This window comes from Strix uralensis, chromosome 8 (assembly GCF_047716275.1).
Source record: "Strix uralensis isolate ZFMK-TIS-50842 chromosome 8, bStrUra1, whole genome shotgun sequence".
NCBI lineage: Eukaryota > Metazoa > Chordata > Aves > Strigiformes > Strigidae > Strix > Strix uralensis.
The window spans coordinates 13,141,256-13,162,692 of record NC_133979.1 but is presented as its reverse complement, the minus strand read 5'-3'; the positions used below and the strand labels follow the sequence as shown (position 1 = coordinate 13,162,692).

The window sequence follows — 21,437 nt, the reverse complement described above, 5'->3', positions numbered from 1 at the left end:
ATCAAATGTGGAAACATAGTTGGTAACTATTCTAAAGCTACTTCACCTGTATGCCTTGAGCTGGACCTGTTCCTAATGATTCAGTTTCTCTGGTTCTCATGCTCTCTTCAGCTTCAGTTTTTGACATAGCTTTCACCTTAGCTTGATATCCTGCTCCCAGCACCCTACTTGGACTTGTTACAACTTGGTAGTGCTGAATTCTTTTTTCATTAAGGTCTTCTGCTGCTGCAGGAAAAGCAATATCAAATGCAGTCTTTGTGCTTGAGGCTCCTTGTAGCCCTGCTTTCTGTTGACAGTGAAATGCCTCAAGTCACACTGATGGCCAGAAATGTTTTTGTCGTTTGTTTTTTTGTTTGGTTGGGGTTTTATTTTCTCACCCCCCCCTTTTTTTTTTTTTAAGAATATCTCCTGAAACCTATAGCAAAGGTTGTCAATGGACTGGTACTTCTTTATCATATTAGTGTCCTGATCCCAAAACTTAGCACTGTAAAATGATCTATACTTAAGTATTGAATGAGCATTACACTTAAGAGTTTTTGCCTGATGTTTCTGATGTGTTATGTTATATAGAGGCCCTTAATGACACTCCCAGGACAAGTGTCAAAAATCTGATTATCTTTTTTTTTTTTTTGACAATATTTCTGATAAAATAGGTCATCAGAAACAATATTTTTGACCTTGTACTTTTTTGAGATATGAGAGTGCACAAGACTATGCAGCAATCTGTCAAAAGTAGTATTATATCTCTAACATAAACTTGAAATTGTTTGTACACTGAGTAATTTTTATCCTTTATTTTTAAAACAAAAGGAAAATGTATAATATTTATCCAAAAGTTTAGTTGACAGCAATAATTATGGCTAATGAAGGAAAGGGACAATATTTTATGAAAGTTAGTCATTTTGACCTGACTGAATTTTCAGTGTGGATTTTATGTTAGAATAGCCATAGCTTGCTACTATCACAAGTAAAATGGTTAAGATTATTGTAAGGTCTCTTTCATCTGAAGAGAAGACATGTAAAAACCAAACTATTTCAAAACTTCCTTCTTTATTATTAAAATCCATTCTGGTAGCATCCCCCTGTCTAACGCATTGAAATTCTGGCAATTAAATACTAGCTCATTGCTCAAGATTCAAGATCTATTTTAAAAATTTACTTTGTATTGAAAAGTGTCATTTGAAAGTACCTGGTGTTATTATGGTAAAATATTTTACTACAAGGTGTCCCACTAATCCAACACAAACATGAAGGCAGCTTACCTGGAATGGTTTCACAGAATAGCTTGAAGACCAAGATGATCGTTATGTACAACTTCCAAGATAAATTACAAATTTTAAAAACTTTTTTCTAAACCAAGTTATTCTTACATTAATCCACATAAGTGTTTTTCATATTTGATTTATTTTATTCAATAAATCTGTCCAACCTTCAACTAGAGATATTAAAAGATGTGTTGCCTCACTTTTGTGAATTAATAGCTACTGGGATAGTCTTAAGAAGCCTTACTTATGTTTTTACTTTAATGTCTAGCATCATCTGCAAAATACATTATATCCTGTCTAAGCTGATACTTGATAATGGGGAATCACAGGTCTTTCAACAAGCAAAGCAGGATCCAGAATCTTTGAAGACCTGAACTAACTCCTGACACCCAACCACAAGTCTGGGCAAATCCCCCTATAATTCTCAATGTGTTAATAATAATTTGGAAAACAAAAAAATAATATTATATACCTACAGAAAACTAATATAGCCTAGTGATTTGGGAAGAGTAGATGGAAGGTGTGATTCATATACTTACTACTTGTTGATAAAAACTATATATTTTAAGAAATAAAAGAAAAATCCCTAAAATGCTAAACTTCATATGATAAAAAATAAAATCTTCATCAGATTTCTGTCAGAGGCATCTTTATCATAGCTCTGCCTTCTTGCAAAAAGACTGTAATAAACAATTTAGTAAGAACATGTGTTATGGTTACATTTGGAACATTATGGGCTTAATTCAGTTGCCTGCACATAGGCACATGGTACCATTTAAGATGCTCTTGGTGCCCACCCAGTCTCCAGCTGTCACCCCAGAAGGTGTCTTATAGGTTCTGTGTCACATCTGAAAGTCCCCTGTATTGACATTGTAACAGATTTTTAAAAAACAGGTAGTGCAGTATTCAATAATTATAAATGGAGAAGTTTACTCTTAGACTTGTTATCAACTTGTTTTTACTCGTATAACCAGATTTCATAAATTATATACTAGTCAGTAGTTTAGCTAAAAAATTCCATCCAACATCCTTATAATCTGTAATAGAAACAAGCATAAAATAATCATACAGGAAATAGTGAGGTAGAGATTTTACACATCTAAATGCAATCTCTAGTAATTCAGGTCTTTTCTCACACCAATAATAGAAATGCTTAGATTTAGCAGCAGAAGACAATTGCATGTCACAGAGTGGCATAATACAAAACGAGAAACTTCTAATATCTGTGAGAAAAATGACATTATTAGCATTCATAGCATAGCCTATAACGTACTGTATTTCCATTACTTAAGAGTAGCATTTATTTGATCTATGCAGAGCGATTCTAGATAGGAAGATCTAATTCATGGACACAATCTTATTACAGTATCTGAGACCTACAAGACTATTGCTGCCTTTCCTGGGCACCACAGGACTTCTGGGTAGAGACTGTAAGGACACATTCATGTTTAATTATTATGAAAATGTCACGTAAAGAATGAGAAGGGAGTTAAATCACTGTGCAAAGATTTAAACTGGAAGCTGGTAAGGTTTTAATAACACTCTGCATGTGAATTATGCTTCCAATAACACATAAATGTATTATGAAGCTTTAGCTGGTATAAAGCAGTTTCTTATGGCTTAATGTATTTGAAAAGAGAATGGCTTTACTTTGTGGTAACAGAAATACCAATTATGAATCAAACTTGCAGTTTAATTCACTTAATTATAGCTGCAGTTAAGTTAAGGCAAAAGCCACGTTTAAATACTTTTTCTTCAGTTTGTGAAAGTGGAGAGACAATATTCATTTCCTCATATTTACTGGAGTACAGTAATGAAACCCCAGCCACTCACAGCACTGCCATGCACCCTCTTGGCAGGCCTCTCGTTTTAGCTGGACTCCAGCCATACTGCCAGCCACCTCCTACCTCTGCCTCCTGCCACCCGGAAATGGCGGTTCCTTCATCACCCACCATTTCCTTTTTGTTTTACCACAGAACCTCCCGCCTTACCTCTGTATCCCAGGACATCCAACCATGCAAACGTTACAAGCATCTACTGGAGAGGGTAGAGAGGCAATTTTGAACGAAGCTAACACACTTGATACTTGGCATATCAGGTGCCCATGCCCAGGGGTTGGCGGGAGTCTCTGTGAGGAGAACTCAGGGCTGTCCCGTACCTGACACAGCTGGTTCCAAGCGCTTCCAGCCAGTTCCACAGCAGCCCTGCCACAGGGCACAGCTGGGCCCATCACCAACACTGGTGCAGCCTCTGTGGTAACAGATTTAAGAAGGGGGAAACTGCATGGCTGTGAGGAGTAAGAAAAAAAGTGTGAGAAATGAACCCTGAGAACACCCAGGTCAGTGAGTGAGGAGGAGCTCCAGGTGCCCAAGCAGAGATTCCCTGCAGCCACTGGAGAAACCACAGTGGAGCAGATTTGTTTCTTGAAGAACTGCAGCCTGTGGCGAATACCCGCACTGGGGCAGAGGAAAAGCATGAGCTATATAGATTGTGTAAGCTGAGAATAGCACACGTACTGGCTCTGTCACAAGACATGTGAAATGTCCCTGAAGAAATCCAACCTGCTAAGACCACCTTGCCTCAGCAGGTGAAAGTAACAGCGTTACCAGACATCTTGAAGATGGCTTGTGGTGGCATAATGTAAAAAGTTGCTTGCTCTTCAGATTCTTCTTCATTTTACTTACTAGTAAAGAGAAGATGCGCAGCTCTGTTCTTCCAGTACAGTCACTGCAATAAAAAAAGTTTAAACCCCTTTCCATGTGGGTGTACTGGGTTCTAGCTACAGACTAGCTACAGTCACTCTGCAAGAAAAATTAAGATGGTAAGGAATATTTGGAAGAAGAGATTTTTATTGTATTACAAGATTTTTTTACCTCATGTACATAGAAGCATTATTCTGTTAAAAAAAGGCCTCATCACAATCCTGACTGCAGGGGAGCCATGACAGAGCCTGACAGCTCAGATTTGTCCTGACTGCTCCTTTTAAGATTTAAATAGCAGTCCTCAGCCTCAGCCCCCATCCCTACATCTGCTTTAGCTGGAAGTGAACAAGAACATCCAAAATTTACAGACAGACTCCCTTTGGCCTCAGGACAGCTGCCAGCCCTTCAAAAGCCACTGCTATTCTGTTCCCACTGCTCCACCTCTGAGAAGGCAACCACAATATTTCATGTACATTTAATACTAACATGAAATATTAATTACCCTTTCCAGCTTTAAGTTCTGTTTAGTGTTCTATCTCAAACCTCAAATTGGCACCAAAAACAACCCTGTACAGCTGGAAAGATTTCAGTCCCTAAACCCATGAAAGCTGCAGTTAAGTGAGTTGCTTCAGAAGATCACAATTAAAAGTTTATTTGCATTGTACATAATCAACCATCTTACACTCTAAATTATCTTGTCATTATAGTGGTACAGGAACTTTTTAAGAGACGTTAAAGGATTTGAATCTGCATTATCTCATTACTCGTACGCAATCTGTCAAGAAATCAATGTACTGTGTCTGACAAAGTGCCTGGCATATTCTTCCTGTCTACCCCAACAGTAAAACTCACTTTAACATCCCTGAGCACACCTCAACCTCCGATGCAACACAAAACCCTCATACTGCAGAGTCCCATCTCTAAAAACCCACAAGAGTGTATACTGGCCTTTAGGTTACCCCTTGGGCTTCACTGCCTGCACAGACAGCCTTGCCCCTGACGATTAGGGCACCCACAGCCTCTGACCACCTGCACAAGGGGCACGAGGGGAAGATGAACATGATGTCAGCCAAGGGTCTGTAGAAGAAAGTGAACAAAAGCAAAAACTCAACCCACAACGAAGGTGGAGGATGCATGTTGAAGCCCAGCTGGAATGATGCAGGAAGCACGAGTGGCACAGCACAGAGGCTCAGCCACAGCACCCACCGCAGAACAGTGACATGAGGAAAGGACAAGTGTGCTACGAGATAGGGACACACAGCAGGCTAGGGCTGATGTGCAGTCAAGAGAACGAGAGGTGTCCAAAGAAAGGCTTGGGCCAGCCTGCCACACCTGCACTCCATGTGTGCTGCCACAGCAGGAAAGGGCTGAACCTGAGCACCCCCATGCTCACAGTCACCCCAACTGGGTACTGCCACCCAGTCAGCTGGGGGACACAGCCTGCAGGCCGGGCAGGGACACCTGCAGCAGCTCCCCTGTGGCTGCCAGGCTGCAATGGAGTCAGGCCCTCACCCAGGTCTGGTGGAGGCTCTGGGAGCCACAGGCCAAGGAATCACACCCCCATGCTCATCTGCCCCAGCTGTGATACTTTAGCATGCCAGCACCCTCCTTCCCAGGGGTGTGGGCACGAGAAGGTAATTTTTTAGTTCATCCCCAAGGTGGATAAACAGATTAAGTCCATCTCAAAGGATTAGAAGGTGGTCGTTAAAAAAAAAAAAAAAAAAAAAATTCACACACATGTAGAGATAGTGCCAGAAAAAAAAAATAAAAAATTCACACACACATGCAGAGATAGTGCCAGGAACAGCATACAGTGTGAAGGGAAGGGTCTCACCTTCCACAGACTCCAGCCCCAGCTTCAGGTACTTCCACCTACTCCCCACCAGACTTCTTTGAAGAAACAATGTACTGATACATTGAAAACCCTTTCTTAAGCGTAAACACCTCTGAGTAATTCTTACACTTCTGACTTTTACTACTACTTCCTCCAAAACTCTAGCCCTCAAGCCCATAAAAAAAAAAAAAAAACCACTTAAATACATTTCAAAATCCTGCCAAAATCCTACCAAAATCTGTTTTCTGTTATGTTAACCACTGGCTAGTCAACATCCTTCCCTGGCTTTAAGGAGAGAAGCTGCCAAGAAGTGGCCTTCAACTTGCTCAAACTACAGAGACTGTTACAGAGACACTCCCCTGTAAGAGACAAGTTCCAGCTGGATGTTGATATTTCACATTATTCCCACATGTTAAACATTTTTTAAAAAAATATACATTACTTGAGCTTTAAGCAATGTGCCAAAAAAAAAAAAAAAGACCAAAGCTTCTCCTTTATTAAGGTTTCAAAAAGACAGTACATTAGTTCTACTCATCTTTACTTTTGCTGAAACAGGTGAAGTTACAGCTCACTTCACATGTCCTTGGCCAGTATTCTCTATTACACATTAAAATTCTACCTTATTAGTCAGGTACATTGTCTCCAGCAGAAGGTCCCTCCCATTTGAGCAAGCCTCATGTTTAAACAAGAGAAGCTCCCACCAGCACCCATCTCCTCTCACTCCTTTCTTGTTAATGGGGTAATGGATCTTCACAATCCCTGTAGTTCCATAACTATGGATATAAAATATAGGACTTCCTCCTATTTTGAAACAGTGCCAGCTCATCTCAGGTTAAAAAAATAAAAAAATTCACATTTTATTATATGCAGACTAATAAAAAGGCTATGTATCAGCATAACAGGCAATGTATAACTCTTACAGTTCTGCTTGTGGAGGAAGTTATGCAAAGCCTCCTGGTGTTAAGCATCTGGAAGGCAAGAACACCCCAGCAGGCTCTGAAGTGATAGCCCAGCTCCTGGCAGCTTCTCGCTTGCAGGAGAATCAGGGATGAATTCCAGATACTTATAACTGCTTTCACTTGTGTCAGCAGCTCTTGTGAACAGGTCCAATCCATCCAGGAAAAGAGGACACACACCTTCCATCTCTCAACTGTGGTATACTTGAAGGCAGGCACATAAGTGGCAGTTTACATATGTGGAGAATAAAATGTAACCAGGCAGATAGACTAGAACTGTAGGAAGGTCCCTCAGGCACATTCTCATTCAGTCATTTTCTTTGCTAGAGTTGCATCTGTGACACAGAAGTACTCAAGGCTATGGGCCCAGAAGGGGACTACAGAAGCCTTCCAAATTTCAGAGACACAAGACAGGGACACATCTACACATCCAGAGTCAGCTGAATGAAGCAAACATCTAAAAAAAAATTCCTTTGAATTTATCTGTGTTATCACATATACTCAATATCAAGATCACTGCAACTCAGCAGTTTGTGTAGATGCCTCACAGAGGCCAGAAGAGCACTCTCAGCTGCATTTCCAGTTCTCCTTCTCATCAGCACCTGAATGGGTGTGTAGTGAATCCTGGCAGGGGGAGGAAAAAAAAAAATTATAGATCTCTTGTATGCCCACTTCCCCTTCAGTTCTTACAGCAAGAAGAGGATCAAAGAATCCCAACACAGCCTTTCACCCACAGGGCCAGGTAGTGTTATACAATCCCAGCACTATAGCAGATATTTTACCACCAAGAGCTGTCCCACCACATTCCCTCTCTGCAGTTTCATCTCTTGCCACTACAAGTTTTAATTTGAATTGTCTTGCTTCGGAAGAAAAAGAGTAGCATCTCAGGAAAACATCTCTCATCCTGGTTGCACAAGGCAGGCTTTCCTAGCAAAGTATTTTTCTTTACCTGGGTTAGAAGTTGATGATGTCTCAGCTGTCTATAGAACTGCAACACAGAAGGGTCAGCTCTCACTACTTTTGGATCAAAATCCAGAACACGGAGACCTGCAAGGCTACGGGCTCGGGAGAGGGCTACATAAGCCTGCCCACTTTCAAAGACACGAGACAGGGAGATTTCCACACAGTCTAAAGACATGCCCTATCAAAGACATGGAGAAGTTTGTTAAAAAAACAACAAACAAAAAAGAACACCGTGCTGTATCAACACTAACCTGTCCTGTGAGTCTGTCAAAGGTACCATCCTTGGTGTATGGACTTGATTAAAAAAAAAAAAGGAAATGTCTTGTTTGACTATGTAACTGATTAAAAGATGGGAGTCAGTAGAAAGAAAAGGACAGTTTTCCACCATCAGGAAATTGCTAGCAGACAGTAGGGTCCACTAACTAGTGAGCTGCTTGTTGTGTGAAAGTCCACAAATCCCATATAATCATCACAGCAGGAAAAGTCCTGCTGTTTTCACTCCTAGTAATTAACTGGAGCAGCCACCAGTCTCTAAGCAGTCCTCAGGCAGACCAACTGAGGCAGAGTTTGGGTTAGGCCTGGCCAGCCCTGTCTGCACCAGGAGACACCCCAGGAGACAGCAGAATTTACAACATGGCCTGGTTTAAGCAGTGGCATGGGAACAAACTCACAGGTCTAATACCAAGACATGTATTTATCAATGCATATGAAGTTTTCTGGAAAGGTATGAACTGTATTAGTTACATTGAAAAAAACCCAACATACACCAAAGGGGGAGTCTAGCCCAAAGGGCACAGCTGCAGCTTCCTTAGGTACACTGCAAGCCTCAGGGTCACTAATGCTGATGACCATCAGGGAAACACTACCCTAATCAGCCCACAGTGGTAAATAATGCTGCTTTAGACTCTAACACCAGCTATGCAGATGAATATGGATATGCAGATGGAAACTCTAGTGGTATTGCTAGCCCATCCTTGACCCTCTAGACAAGCATCACAAGCAGAAGAGGCACTACCTTCTCTGCAGCTAGACACACATATTCTAGAGGTCCCCCCCAACAAGGGCCTTTCAGTTTTCCCTCCTGTTTTAACCAGCAACGAAACCTCACCCAGGAAATAAGGCTTACAATGGTATAAAAGTCTACAGACAGCTGTATTAGAACACCCACTTGACTCTTGTGAATGGAAATGGCCCATGCCAATTTTAAAGGCAACTGTTGACGACTCAGATGAACTCCTGATGGTCCTTTGAAGACCCATTTCTCCATTTTGATGACCTGTGTGACCCCACAGAGAAACCTCACCTTAGGCAGCCCTGTAGGAATGGGAACAGGAGAGAAACAGGGATGTTTTCCTGACATTCAACAGCCAGGAAGCCAGCAGTCGAAGAACACTATTTTTTTTTCCCCCCTCCTTCCCCACATCAGTCTTTCATGACTTTTAGGGCTGCATTAAAAAAAGAAAATCACACACACACCAAAAAAAACCCTAAACCCACACACAGGAAATAGGATGTCCCAAAATGATGTTTGGAACCTACTTAAGCAGGAGAATTAAAGTCAGGTAATTTATCAGATGAGATGCAGAGAAAAATACATGTTGCGGGTAGCAGAACATTATTCTCTGAGAAAAACAAACAAAACCCTCTAAGACTTTGTTCAACAGAACAGACAGGAAATGGAAATGATTATACACATTTAGAGAATAAAGAAAAGCAAACACAAGAGGCCCTACAGATAGCTACAGCTGATGCAGCACATGACATCACAGCTCATGAGAGCTCCAAGGCTCTCACTGCAGAGACGACCTCCCCCCTGCTTCCCCTCAAATTATTCTTACCAAGCAGTAAGCGAAATGAACAAGTCATCAGCCATCAATGATAAATTGTTTTGGTTTTTTTTTCCCCCCCTCTTCCTTCAACAAAAGATCAAAAATCTTACTTACCCTTCTGTTCACTTTCAAATCCTACAACAACTCCTCGTGCCCCATTCACCAGCCCTTGAGACACATCCAGATTCTTAGCTAGCATCACCTACAGGGAGGAAAAAAAAAAAAAAAAAAAAAAAAAAGAAAAATTCCTTAGTGCACTGTCTTTACAGCCTGTTCAGCCACCTGCAGGTAAGCTCATAGTCAGGAAGCATAAGCACGGCACCACATCATTCTGTTGCAGGACAGAGCACCGTCTCCAAATTGACTGAAATGATTTGACAGCCTTCCCTTCCTAGGATTCTCAACTACATTATTCTGCAGCACTGGACACTTTACTTGAGCTGCTTCTGTCCACATCTGTGAGCTCAGATCCAGGGAACAGATACCCTTTCCCCAAACACCAACCAGCCTAGGCATATATAGATTCTGGGAACACCTAACTTCCCAAGACAAAACTGCTGCTGGTAAACACAATCCTGCATTCTTTCCACTCTGACAGCCCTAGCTCACAGCAAGGTGCCCAGTCCTGCAAATTTGGCAAGCTGTGCCATAACCTTACAGGTCAGGAGGGCTGCTGTACCGAGCTGAGACTGCAGGCAAGGACTGCCTGCGCTCTCTGCTACCTGGATGCTTATAAACCTGATTGGAAATGTGTGTCAGTCATAGCAGTCACCACTGTCCACAAAACATAAACTTGCACTAAAATCAAACTAATTCTCTGTCTGGATGAGATTCCAAGCAGAAAGAATATAAGGATTTGGATAGAGTCTTCTGTTGGCCTGGCATAGCTGTTCTGTACAGAATCTGCTTTCTATACATTAATCTGCTATACCTTTATTTTTCTTATGCCATTTGAACCACTGGTCTTTCACAAATGCATGTACACACACTTACCTGAGCTCCAAGCTTTAGCTCAACTCTACCACCCACAGGACACTGAGCATCAATTAACTTCACTAGCATTGGGTCACTGTCCAAAGCCTCAAAAGTGTGCACTTCTCCTGTTAAAGACAGGCATAACAAATTGCAAACATTGAACATATTCTACAGTGTTGCGGGAGGCTCAGCATTTATTTCTACAGCAATTCCTCTTTTAATATCCATTCTGCTCTGCTGGTAGGACATCTTCACACAAACCTTGTCACATCTAATGGCAGAAAGCTCACTATTGCCTCTCTTCCCAGCATAACTCCCAGAGCATGAGAAGGCTCAGGAATCAAAGGCCAGCAGTAAATAAGAACTGAGTAGTCACCACTTTGAGCATATGACCAGTTTCACTTGCTGCCAACAATAGATCTCCAAAGAGGACTAGGGAAGAATCCTAGGGCCAGACAGGGACGCAGAAATTAAACAGCGCTTAATTCAAGTTGTGGCTGCATAGAGCAAGGCCTTTCTGAGATGCTATACAAAGAAAAAGAAGGGGTATGGAGGCAATAAATGACCCACCCTACCTCACAGCAAGCAATGAGCTCACTGTCTATTACACACCAAGAAGTAACAGTGTGGATTTTAAAGCAAAAAGCTGTGAAGTTTTTCCCTGGGCAGCTCAATTCCAACACACAGAGCTGGGACTGGTGATGCTGTGCATGACAGACCAGTTCCTCCTGACATCACAGCATCCCCATTGCAGCCACTCAGAGCTCAGCCCCAAAGTCAGCAGTTTCCTCCAAGGAGGTCACCTGATAGCTGTTGCAAGCGTCTCTCATTAGTTATTTCCACATCATCTTTATGGGTGCAGAGCCGTGTAGCCAGGATCCCATCACGTTCAGACCTGTTCGCAGCGGTCTGCATCAGCTGTCTGGTAACCTCCTCTGTGCACCTGGTAACCAGGAAAAAGGGATTAGTATTTAAAGTGATCAGGAACAGGTCCTGAGCAGCAGTAACCTCCACACAGCTGGATCAGGCTATGCAAGCCCCAGGCCCCTAGAGAGAAGGATAGAGAAAGATAACTACAAGAGTTGGAGAGCAGTGCAAGTGTGTGTCCCAGCCCTGACAGCTCAGGATCCATTGAATTTCTTAGCAGAAGTTGCAGAGAGGGACCCTAGAAAGGCTCCTTCCTTACCAGAGCAGCATACGTGAAACCTGCTTACATTGACTAAAGCATTTATAGCTATTGCCCCCAGCCACACACTCCTGACAGAGCAGAGAAGTGACAAACCACCCTTTTCTCTGCTCCATCAGTGGGGAGCAGAGATTACAAAGAGAGCTCCATTTCTCCTCACCTGCCCAAACGGACTGCACTCAGGAGTGAGACAAAGGTCTTGTCGGTCTGTCGCCGCACTTCAGTCAGCTCCATGTTTATGTGGATGCATTTCCTCCAGCTTTTTGCCTGGCAAATCATTCTATTGTTAAGAAAGAGGCAGACTTGAAGTACAAGAATGAGTTTAGGAACAGTTTTGTACCTGGAAGCAGAACTTAGTTTCTTCATTAGCCTTGCAGACTGGGGGTAGCTGCAAGAAGTCCCCACAGATGATTAGCTGAATTCCTCCAAAAGGCTCATCCCGCTTTCTGACTGCCCTGGAAGGGAGGGAAGAGAGGAGAAATTTTGAATGTCCTCCAGGACCTGGACATAGTCAGGTCTCAGAATTTACTTCTTAGTCTATCACTATATTTAAGCATACACCACCTGCAGTAAAAGATGATTATCCTCAGCTGTGTCAGAAGAGTTCAAATAATTAAGCAGTGCTATTACAAGGCACTAAATTTACTTTGCTTACCCACCCCAGATGTCATTATCACTCTTGGTTCTTTGGTAACTGTTGTACCACAGCTGCTTCTCTCTGCAAGAGAGAACTGCTGGGCACAGCATAAATAGACAGCTGGATTCTGGACTCAGTTCTATAGACAACACTTGGCTCCAAAGATAGAAATAGCAACCAGAACAGCCACAGCTGGGAGGGGAACATGATCAAAACCTATCTGCCCAGAGGCTGGCTATGATTTCACGCTTCCTTCCAGTCCTGCGCTGGTGGTTGCCTTGTATCCATGCACATAACCAGAGGAAGAAAGCTGCCTGGAAATTTAGGGAAATTGATTTCTGTCAGTTGTTTGACCAGATGATCACTCACCTCGCCACTGCCTCCAGCCTGTCAAAGAACTTGCCATCCACCATTGAGATCTCATCGATAATTAAGTGCTGGCAGGCCAGCCAGTGCTGGCGCACCCCAGGCCTCTCTGCCAGCTGAATACACTGTTCCAGCGATGCCTTCCCAGAGCCGATCCCTAGCAGGAGGAGAAAGTAAAGCTTTGGGAAGCTCCAGACTCTTTGGGACGGGAGCAAGAGCTCCCAGCGCCTCCCTATCAGGCGGACCATTACCTGCAAAGGCATGGAGAGTGGTGCCGCCGATGTGGCACGCCGCCACTCCCGTGCTGGCTGTGGCGTAGGTGCTCTTCGGAGGGAGGGAACCCACGATCTTCTTCAGCAGGAACGATTTCCCGGTCCCTTGGCGGAGGGAGAAGCAGCAGGTCAGCGGCGAGGCCCGAGTACCTTACCCGGCGGCAGCCACCCCGGCCCCCTCACCCGCACAGCCGGTGAAGAAGATGCTCTTCCCGCTCCGCACGGCGTCCAGCACCGCCTCCTGCTCCGCCGAGAGCCTCGTCGGGGGCCGCCTCTCCGCGCGGGGCTCCTGCGGGACGGGCGGTGGCGTGCTATGAGGGTGGGGCCGGTAACCGGGGCCGGTAACCGGGGCCCCGTCGCCCCGGGACTCACCTCCGCCGGGCGTTCCCCTCCGCGGAGGCGGCCGGGGGCGCGCAGCAGGTCTCGCTCCTGCAGTGGGCTGATGACCGCGAAGGCCGGCGGCGGCCGCTCCAACAGGCGGGGGCTGCGCGGCGCGCCCCGCGGCCCGGCGGTCACCTTGAGCCGCAGGAGGCGGAGGAAGCGGCGCAGCGCGTCCGGAGGGCAGTCGGAGAGCAGGACCTGGGCGCCGCCCGGCCCGACCCGCACCGCCGCCCGCCCTTCACCCGCGAACCGCGTGAAGAGCCGCACGGCGTCACCGGCCAGCGCGAAGCTCAGCGCCGGCGCCCCACCGCCCCCGACCACCCGCAGAACCGGCCGCCGTAGCTCATTGCGGCCCAGCAGCACCAGCGCGCCCCGCATCACGCGTCGCCGCGGGGCCTGTGCCCCCGGCAGTGGCTGCTCCACCGCCACCGTGCAGCGCAGCCCCACGTCCTCCATCAGCCCCACCGGCCGTTCAAACCCGCCGCGTGCACCCGCCGCCAATCAGCGCCGGGGGCTTTAACGCGACGGCCAATAGGAGGCGGGAAGGGCGGGGGAGGGGGGCGGGGCACCAGCCGGGCCAACCATCGGCCTCGTGGGGGATCACGTGAGGCGTTGCCAGGCTACGGGCCGCCGCGTAGCCCGGCGAGGCCATGGCCGCCCGCAGCGCGGAGAGGGAGCCACTGGACCCGGTGCGGCAGAACCAGCTCCTGTGCGAGCGGGTGCGGAAGGAGCGGCAGTGCCAGAGGCTGCACACGCAGTACAACGTGAACCCGCTCCACCGCGGTGAGGCGGCGCGCGGACGGCCCCACGGTCACAGAGAACGGGCGTGAAGGCCCGAGGGCAAGACAGGCGTGCACCGAGCCGCGGGGCTGCGGGAGGGCTCGTGGGGCTGCCCGCGTGAGGCGCTCAGCTGCATCTGAGACCAGCAGCTGCACCCAAGAACACCAGCAGTGGCCAGTGAGAGGGGTAGATCTGGAAGGAGCAACCCCTGGGCTTTTCCTTTGCTTAAGGAACCAGTCTGCACCCTCAAAGACAGAACGGTGACCCATTTGACCAGATTAGATAGCACCTTAGTGAACGTGTAGATGTGAGGTGACTATTGAGGCTCTGGAACCCATAGATCCTGAGTGAACAACACAGAGCTAAGATGAGGTAGAGCGCCCCAACATTATACTGTGATTCTTCAGCCCTCAGGCTGATTTCTACCTGACAAGTCACAGAATATCATAATCTGTGCTGGAACAGACAGGTGATGTGGATAGATTCACTCAGGCCTAGCTTTTACAATAAAACAAAAACAAACCCAAGGAAAATAATTTCCTGAAACTTGGCACTCTTTAGGCCATCACTTGGGTGGGGTGGAACTTTGCTGTGGTGAATGCAGGCAGCATCCAGTAGAAGGGCCTTTAGAATGTTTAACCCTCTTTCCCTTTCTGGGAAGCTGCTATTAGTCAGTACTCTCAACTCATTTTGTTCTGTTCACATGCTGTTCTTCCTTTACAACTTCACTGAAGTAGCTGGGCCCAGACTGGGGAATAATCAAAACCAACATTTGCAATGATAGATATCCTATACCTGGCTGTGATGATAAATTCACATTAAAGTAATTCACCTGCATCATTTCTTTCCAGTTCACACGATCACCAAGAAACCTATGTCTTGGCATGATAATATAGAAGAGCCAGCAGATGGTAAGAAATCTCTGAACAGCTTGGGATAACTACATCAGAAGACTGATAAATAAGATATTAAAATTCCAATTAGTCTAGAAGATGACACATGTGGAAACACCCCTGTAACAATGTAAGAAAGTTAAACTCCTTCATGGTTTGTGCAGGCTTTTTTCCACTTTAAGGACGTTTCCCGTTAGTTTTCATTATCAATACAAGCTTGCGTTCACGCAATTATGGTTTTGGGGTTTTTTTTAGTTATCATACTATAAAATTCTGCTTGAGAATCTAAACCTCTTTCAGGGGAAAACAAAAATATCTAGAAACATGTTTTATACATACATGTTGCCAGCCATTGCAAATTCTAACTAACCACCACATACAATAAACTGCTGAAATGGCTGCCAAGTGTTGCTTTACAGCACTAGTAACAGGAACCTTACAGCAGCTGCTCCCTTATTTCTAACATGCCAATTTTGTCTAAAAACCTTAACAGTCGGTTCAGGTTGGCCTGTTCTAGTCAAGAATTAGGGGTGAAAGAAAACCAAAACAGGAAAAGGCAGCAGGTCTCAGGCAAATGAGAAAGAGGAGAGCTAACATAGAGCACTGGTGGATACTAGATGTGGTATAAGAAAAGATGCTACAATATGGTAGACAGGGATGACAGAATTAACAGGACAATATAGGCAGGCAAATCTTGAAACTTCATCACAATAAATTTGAGTAGAAATGCCACCGTGCGTTCTTTTACAAGATCATTCACAGAAGCACAGAGGTTGTCTTCAACCTCAGCTTTCTTGCTATTGCTTGCACAGTGTTAGGATGTCCCATTCTAACACACAACCACAGGTGACTCTTTTTTAAATCTGCCTTCTTTCATTTGTATTTGTGTCTCAAACCAACAGCCAAGTTTCTGAATCTTATTCACCACGCAGCACTGGAGCCAACAAAGAAATATTCAGAGCCACAAACTGAAAGCCAAGAAATTGGCTGGAACACAACACCTTTGGTGAGTAGGGTGCTTAAGGACTTGGCTCTTTGCAGGATTCAGAGAGGTGCAGCCCATCACCCTGAAAGATATTCATGCAAGAAAATAAATTGTGACAAACACAGAAAACAGGAATGACTAGGAATGAGCAGAGCTGTTCATGGATAACAAATTTTTAAAATTTACACCTAAGAGGACTCTTCACACTGGCATAGGCTTGTGCACACAGAAACAGTAGACTTCCCCTGAGAAACTTGCATGCAAAATATCCACAGTGACAGTCAACCCCAAACATATTGCCAAATGCCACATATGTAATCATGGCTGTTTATTAAAGCATTCACCCATGAGAAATGGTGTAGCGAGCAATGTGAAGTGACATACATAAGTACTGTGAAAAAAAATGTGTTGCTGTACAGCATCTTTCAAACAAATTGTAAGCAGAACCATGAAATTAATAATCAGCTAATTATATCCAAGGCAGAATACATCAGTGAGGACTCATTTGGGGAAGCATGAATAAACAGGAGGAAAAGAAGTCTTATTAACAAGCCAAGACATCAATCAATATCTGACAAATGAGTAGCTGTGACGATGACTGACTTCTTAGATTAGTTTTGAGAAAGGCAAATGAGAGCCTGATTAATTTTGGCCTGTTACAAAGAAAACTAAGATAAATAAGATAGTCTTTTGCAACTTTTCATATTACACTTCAGGTAAACTTGTTACTCGTGACAAGGCTAGACAGCGACAGACATCCCAGCAATGATTTACACTGTTAGATACTAGTGGTACAATTAGACTGGCAGGAAAGAGGCAACTAAATTTGTGTGTAGGGAAGGGAGTTAAATTTATAGTCAGGACTCACGATGCTATTTCATATGTTAAGTTTTCCTTTTTCACCAGGTTCTACTGTAATGAATCAGCGAACAGTATATTCTCTCATTTGTCACTTGGGCATTTCTCAGCAGCAAGAACACCGTATGTCACTCTTAGGAGGGATTACTACTGCTAATTCTAGTAAAAGCTCATGACTATTCATTATTTTTCTTTCCCAGATTCAGATGGACCGTACTGACTGCAGACTCTACTTCCCACGCCGGCAAACAGAGATCACTAAATAAATGGCTGCCATTGGGCACGGGGAGGAGCAGTCAGAGAACCTGCAGTAGTAGAGTGGCAAAGCCACACAACTTACATAGAAGCAGTTAATGACATCTAATGTGTTAGGCCTTGCTTGTTATTAGGAGAGTCTGGTAGATTTCTGGCAAGAGCAGATAGCGAGAAAAGAGAAGAGAGAACCTCAGTCCGTCCAGATTTACAGCCTGACAATAGTTACAGAAATAAACCTATTTATAAGATTGCTACATTTGTCTCACTGCTATATAAACCCATCTATATAAATAGTCTAAAAACCACTTTAACATCTTGACAGGCTTCAGACTTCTTATTTTGACATCGGCAACGTGACCCAGAACTCCAGTTCACCAAGAACATGTCAATGGTAGCTGTGGAGAAAGCTGTCAGAGCGAAGGGAACAAAGGGCAGGCTTTGGCCATCACTCATAACACAGCTAAACATGAATCAGACATCATTCTGTGCAAACCATTTAATGTGCTTACACACCAAAGGTTTAAGTAGAAAACAATCCTTCAACAAAACTGACAGTAAGAAGAAATTAGTGATAAGGCACTAGTCTCCACTGACTTTTTTTTCTTGCCACTTGGAAGCATCCAGCCTGCTCCACCATTAGCTGCTTGATGACAGCACAAACACATCTTGCAACACACAGAAACACAGGAACCCCACGGGGGAGCACAGTCCTCTTATCGCCCTCGGCTCTTCATTTTCTGCCTTGCTCTCTTTCCAGGTCTCTTCTGCAAAAGAAAGGACAGATTCAGATCTTTACTTTCATGTCTTCAATCTTTATTCTAGCTCTATAGCTTGGGGAGGATACCAAGGAGAAGATATTTGTCAGTACCTCTGGAGAGGGAGGTTTTGGGACACAGGTAGCAACAAACAGTACTCGCTAACTCCCTCACTCATTCCCCTGCTCAGACACCGAACCACTGTCCTCAACTCTGTCTGCAACTGAATTATGTTCGACTCCCAAAGGCAGACACTGTAACTTCCAGATGCTGGAGCCACCCATCATGTACTCAGCTCTCCCTCCCAGACCAGGGCTGGCTTCCCAGCCAACCAGGAGAATTTGCATACAACATTGAACTTACATTGAGGGCTTTTTTCCCTCCTCTTCCTGCTTTTCCCGGGCCTTTGTTGTGAGCCACTTTTGACCGGAAGCTTGATACATCATTAAAACTCTCCTTTGTGTTCCACTTTGAGCCCTTCTTCTTCCCACCAAAACCAAACTTCTGATTCTTGTATCGTCTTTTGGCATTTGGTCTGAAAAACAACCGAACAGCATCACCACCTATATTCCTTTCCTCAGGAAGCTCTCAAGAAGGCACATGTATCTGCCGATGGACTCCCATCAGCTATCCTAAACCCTTCCCCTCTTACTGAAGAGACAGAAATTAGGACATTTTGGTCTCTGTTCTATTCTGGACACAATTTTCCTCCTTTCTAGGGACAGAAAGCCACCTCAGACTTATATTAATGAACATTAATCAGAACAGCTTTCTAGTTCCACAAAATGATCCCCTAAAAGACTGAAATACTCAGAGATTCTGCATTTAAATGTATTTCTTTTCTGGTCTCACCCCTTCTTTATCTGTTGACTTGCACCGCCTTTTTTATGCCCCTGAGACGATGTCTGCTCTTCATCTAGAAAATCCAGCTTGTCAGAGAGACCTGCAAGAGTGAAGACATAACAGTTTCTCAGCTACCACCACAGAAAATATGAATTTTCAGTCTAAGCAAGTAAGCACAAGTCACCCTCCCTGAAGAACAGCTACTTGAGATGACTTTCACTGCCACTGGCATGTGACTCTGCACAGCAGCAGCCTTTCAAGCTCACTGCCCAGCACTACACATTGACACCACACATCACACTACCTTACATTGCTCACACGTCACTATTCCCATTACACATTTGCTCTCTTAGACAAGTTAACTTTACCTTTCTGGTATTTCTTGACTGCATTCAACATATTTTTTTTCTCCTTTTGTCTCCTCTGCAGAATCTCAGTTTGCACCTGAGATTAAAAGCAGAATGTTAGTGTTGTTACTTGTAATGTCCCATACTTTTTCTTTTTAAGGTATCCCATCTTTTGCTCTGTCTTCCTTCAAAGCAGCTAGGCAGAAGACCAGACAGATTCTATATATTTTAGCCAGCCTCCTGTGGTCTCACTTTCCAAGCTCCTCACTCAGGCTCTAGATTCTTGTCATAGATAGGTCCCGTTTGTAGCTCCTCCTCACCTTCTTTCCGTATTTTCTCATTGCACGGAGCTGTTTCGCTTTCTCAGACCTCTCCATTGCTTCCTGTTTACTCTTAAGCTTCTGTCGAATCTTATTAGGGTATAGAAAAGACAAAATTTATCAGTAATGAAAAAGAAAATGTGAGAATTTTATGATTGCTGTACAGTCCTGAAATGAATAATTATTTGAACTATTAATGAGTGTAAAACCAAAAATATCTCTCAATCAGGTAACGCTTTGTAAGGCAGAACGTTCTTTCAACTCAAGACTGGAACAATTATTACAGAAACTTCTGAACTGATCTGTAGCCAAAATATGGTTAAAAAGACAAAACTCAGAGACAAGACAAAGCCTTATAATGGGCTCTAATGGAACTGCTAAACAAGAGTATCTTGACACATCTTGTCAGTTTACTCAGGTGTATGTCAAAGACTTAACAGCTTCTTTCTTGTCATTATTAGAAGAGAGTCAACAGCCCTTCCATGATATAGAAAACATCTTTTTCGTTCCCTACTTGTTCACAAACATACAGAGAAGTCTCAATTTTTAATATTAAATACATTCAGAACAGAATATAAGCCATGCTTTTCTACTTTATGCTCCAACCTATTATGGAAATCCTCACATTGCACTGAAATACCTAAAAAGGAAGAAATTTCCTGCCACAAACAAAATTTCAAACACAAACATTGTCACAGACATTTGTCAAAGAGACGAAGATAAGTATTCACACGTTACACCTTAAAGTTAATGCCCAACACAGGCTAAAACCAACACATAACACAGGAAAGAAAGCCATTATTCACCGCACATACCTTCTGCATCTGCTGGTCTGATTTGGCCATCTCTGCAAAGTAATCATCTGGCCTTCTAGTAGGAACTTGCAGCTTACGCAATCTAGGTAGGGCTTCCAGGACCGCTGCCTGAGCCTGCCGGTAACTAGGGAGACAGCACTCTGTCAGGGGCACTGGGCATCTCCCAGCTCACATAAGCTAGCTGATACTGGGATCTAACAAGCACTGATCTACCATTATATCAACACGCTGTGCCCTAAAGCAGTCAGTGCTACTAAAATCAATTTAGGTGCCAATACAATATTAACACTTATATCTTGCACATACACATTTATCTGGTTTCCAGTTACAGTTTTATATGTTGGATTATGAAAGGCAGGGCAAAACAAGAGAACTGTAATAACACCAAAACAAATCCACAAAGAAAAATCCGTATCCTGTATGAAAGCCTTAGTGCTGCAACCAAGGAGCTTTTTAAAAAAACTGTTCAGCAAGGGATGGAAATCTGCTGCAAGGAGGGAAATTATTTCCAGTCGCAAGTTAAGTACACTAGCATTAATTTGGAAAACATTCAGAGCTGTCAATGTAAAAATGGCCCAAGAGTGACATGATACCGTTGACAGCCAGTGTGGCAGTCTGCAGCACACCTGTGAAACACAACTCCAAGCCCGCAGCAGTACGCCAGGACCCTACAAGAAATCTTTTTGCCACTTACAAGCTCATCTCTCTCTGGAAGTCATTCTCAGGATCAACAGCATCTTTGTTTGCAGCACTCTGTGAGACGGGGTCCATGACCTGGCTCGAGGTCACATCCAGCCTTTCCACCCAAGGTAGCTGCTGCTTGAATTCGGTCAGACACTGCTTCAGGCCGTCCTGGGAAGGAAGCACAGCTCTGCCCACCGCCGCACCGAACCGCCTCCCCACGGCCGGCCCGGCTCAATGCCCGGGTCACACCGCGGGCTGCTCCTCCAAGGCCGCTGGGCGACACCCCAAATCACCACAGCAGTGCAGGGGCCCTGGAGCTCGGCCCTGCCCGGCCCCAGCCCCGGCGGGGGCTCCTCTGCCCCGCACCCGGCGCTGGGGGACCTCGGGGAGGCGCCGTCCCGCCCCGCAGGCCCCGCTCACCACGTCGTTGCGCCGCTTCGGCCGCTCCTCCAGCACCACGTTGAGCCCCGGCTTGAGCGCGCCCCTCGAGAAGGCCTCCTGGAGCTGCGGAGAGGGCGACGTCAGGCCGCACCGCC

At 44.7% G+C, this 21,437-nt stretch overlaps 3 protein-coding genes across 3 annotated transcripts; 1 reads left to right on the top strand and 2 right to left on the bottom strand.

Moving 5' to 3' along the window:
• Window positions 1-6,859: 6,859 nt before the first annotated feature.
• On the bottom strand, window positions 6,860-13,822 carry PIF1 (PIF1 5'-to-3' DNA helicase). Its single transcript, XM_074876306.1, has 12 exons — window positions 13,358-13,822; window positions 13,169-13,274; window positions 12,965-13,090; window positions 12,717-12,870; window positions 12,051-12,165; window positions 11,871-11,977; window positions 11,328-11,467; window positions 10,543-10,649; window positions 9,664-9,751; window positions 8,889-9,034; window positions 7,707-7,898; window positions 6,860-7,381 (listed from the first exon to the last, which is right to left on the bottom strand). Exons 1-12 carry the CDS (start codon window positions 13,820-13,822, stop codon window positions 7,325-7,327), a joined length of 1,803 nt encoding a protein of 600 aa, XP_074732407.1. The 3' UTR covers window positions 6,860-7,324.
• A 190-nt stretch (window positions 13,823-14,012) lies between these two features.
• Window positions 14,013-17,213, top strand: CFAP144 (cilia and flagella associated protein 144). The gene is made up of 4 exons (XM_074876317.1): window positions 14,013-14,149; window positions 14,998-15,057; window positions 15,942-16,045; window positions 17,083-17,213. The coding sequence occupies exons 1-4, from the start codon at window positions 14,017-14,019 to the stop codon at window positions 17,146-17,148; spliced, it is 363 nt and encodes a 120-aa protein (XP_074732418.1). The 5' UTR covers window positions 14,013-14,016; the 3' UTR covers window positions 17,149-17,213.
• Window positions 16,338-21,311, bottom strand: EBNA1BP2 (EBNA1 binding protein 2). Its single transcript, XM_074876316.1, has 7 exons — window positions 20,912-21,311; window positions 20,218-20,341; window positions 19,403-19,492; window positions 19,104-19,179; window positions 18,745-18,835; window positions 18,256-18,427; window positions 16,338-17,901 (listed from the first exon to the last, which is right to left on the bottom strand). Exons 1-7 carry the CDS (start codon window positions 20,986-20,988, stop codon window positions 17,851-17,853), a joined length of 681 nt encoding a protein of 226 aa, XP_074732417.1. The 5' UTR covers window positions 20,989-21,311; the 3' UTR covers window positions 16,338-17,850.
• Between the last annotated feature and the right edge of the window lie 126 nt (window positions 21,312-21,437).